Consider the following 661-nt stretch of genomic DNA (forward strand, 5'->3'; position numbering starts at 1 on the left):
GTCAGCTCCCTCACCTCCTCCAGCTCCGGGGACCAGGACTACGACTACCTTAACGACTGGGGGCCCAGGTTCAAGAAACTGGCGGACATGTACGGGGGAGGCGAGGAAGATTAAACTGACCTCACGTTATTTAACAAAAAAAAAAAAAACAAAAAAAAAAAAAGAAGAAGGAGAAAAAACAGTTTAGGAAAAAAAAACCACAAACCCACAGATGACAACATTGACAAAAAGAGCCGATGCAGAAGCAAGAACTGTACAGATGTGGCAGCTTTTTTAATTAATATCCCCTGCTGACTGTATTGTTATTTTTAGTGGTGATATAGGAGGTTTCTTTTTTTTTTCCCTTTTTTTTCCTTTCCAATTTTTTTTTAGGATATTGAGCTGTCTCGCATGAACACTTGTCTCTGCTGCAGGTTTTTTTTGTTGTTTTGGTTTGGTTTTTAATGTCAGCTGGGATATTGCTTGTTTATCTGCTTTATGACTAAAGAGAGTGAAAGGCACTCTGTCTTAACTTGAATTTCTTAGAACAGAAGCACTGTTTTTAAAATATATATATATATATTTGAAAGTGCCTTTTGGTGCATGTATCAGATTCCCTTCAATCTCAGGAGTGATGAAAACAAACATTCAACCATCCTGGGCAGCACTCCCTGTGACCCTA

At 38.6% G+C, this 661-nt stretch overlaps 1 protein-coding gene across 1 annotated transcript in view; it reads left to right on the forward strand.

The window, feature by feature from the left end:
* The window catches only part of LOC104278441 (cadherin-4), a gene marked incomplete at its 5' end in the record, with an annotated part of 42,516 nt that extends 42,136 nt beyond the window's left edge, over window positions 1-380 (forward strand). Inside the window, one exon of the mRNA XM_009875419.1 lies at window positions 373-380. Within this exon, the coding sequence (XP_009873721.1) occupies window positions 373-380 (8 nt within the window). The remainder of the gene's footprint in view (window positions 1-372) is intronic.
* Window positions 381-661: the final 281 nt, after the last annotated feature.

This window comes from Apaloderma vittatum, unplaced genomic scaffold (assembly GCF_000703405.1).
Source record: "Apaloderma vittatum isolate BGI_N311 unplaced genomic scaffold, ASM70340v1 scaffold1378, whole genome shotgun sequence".
Lineage (NCBI taxonomy): Eukaryota > Metazoa > Chordata > Aves > Trogoniformes > Trogonidae > Apaloderma > Apaloderma vittatum.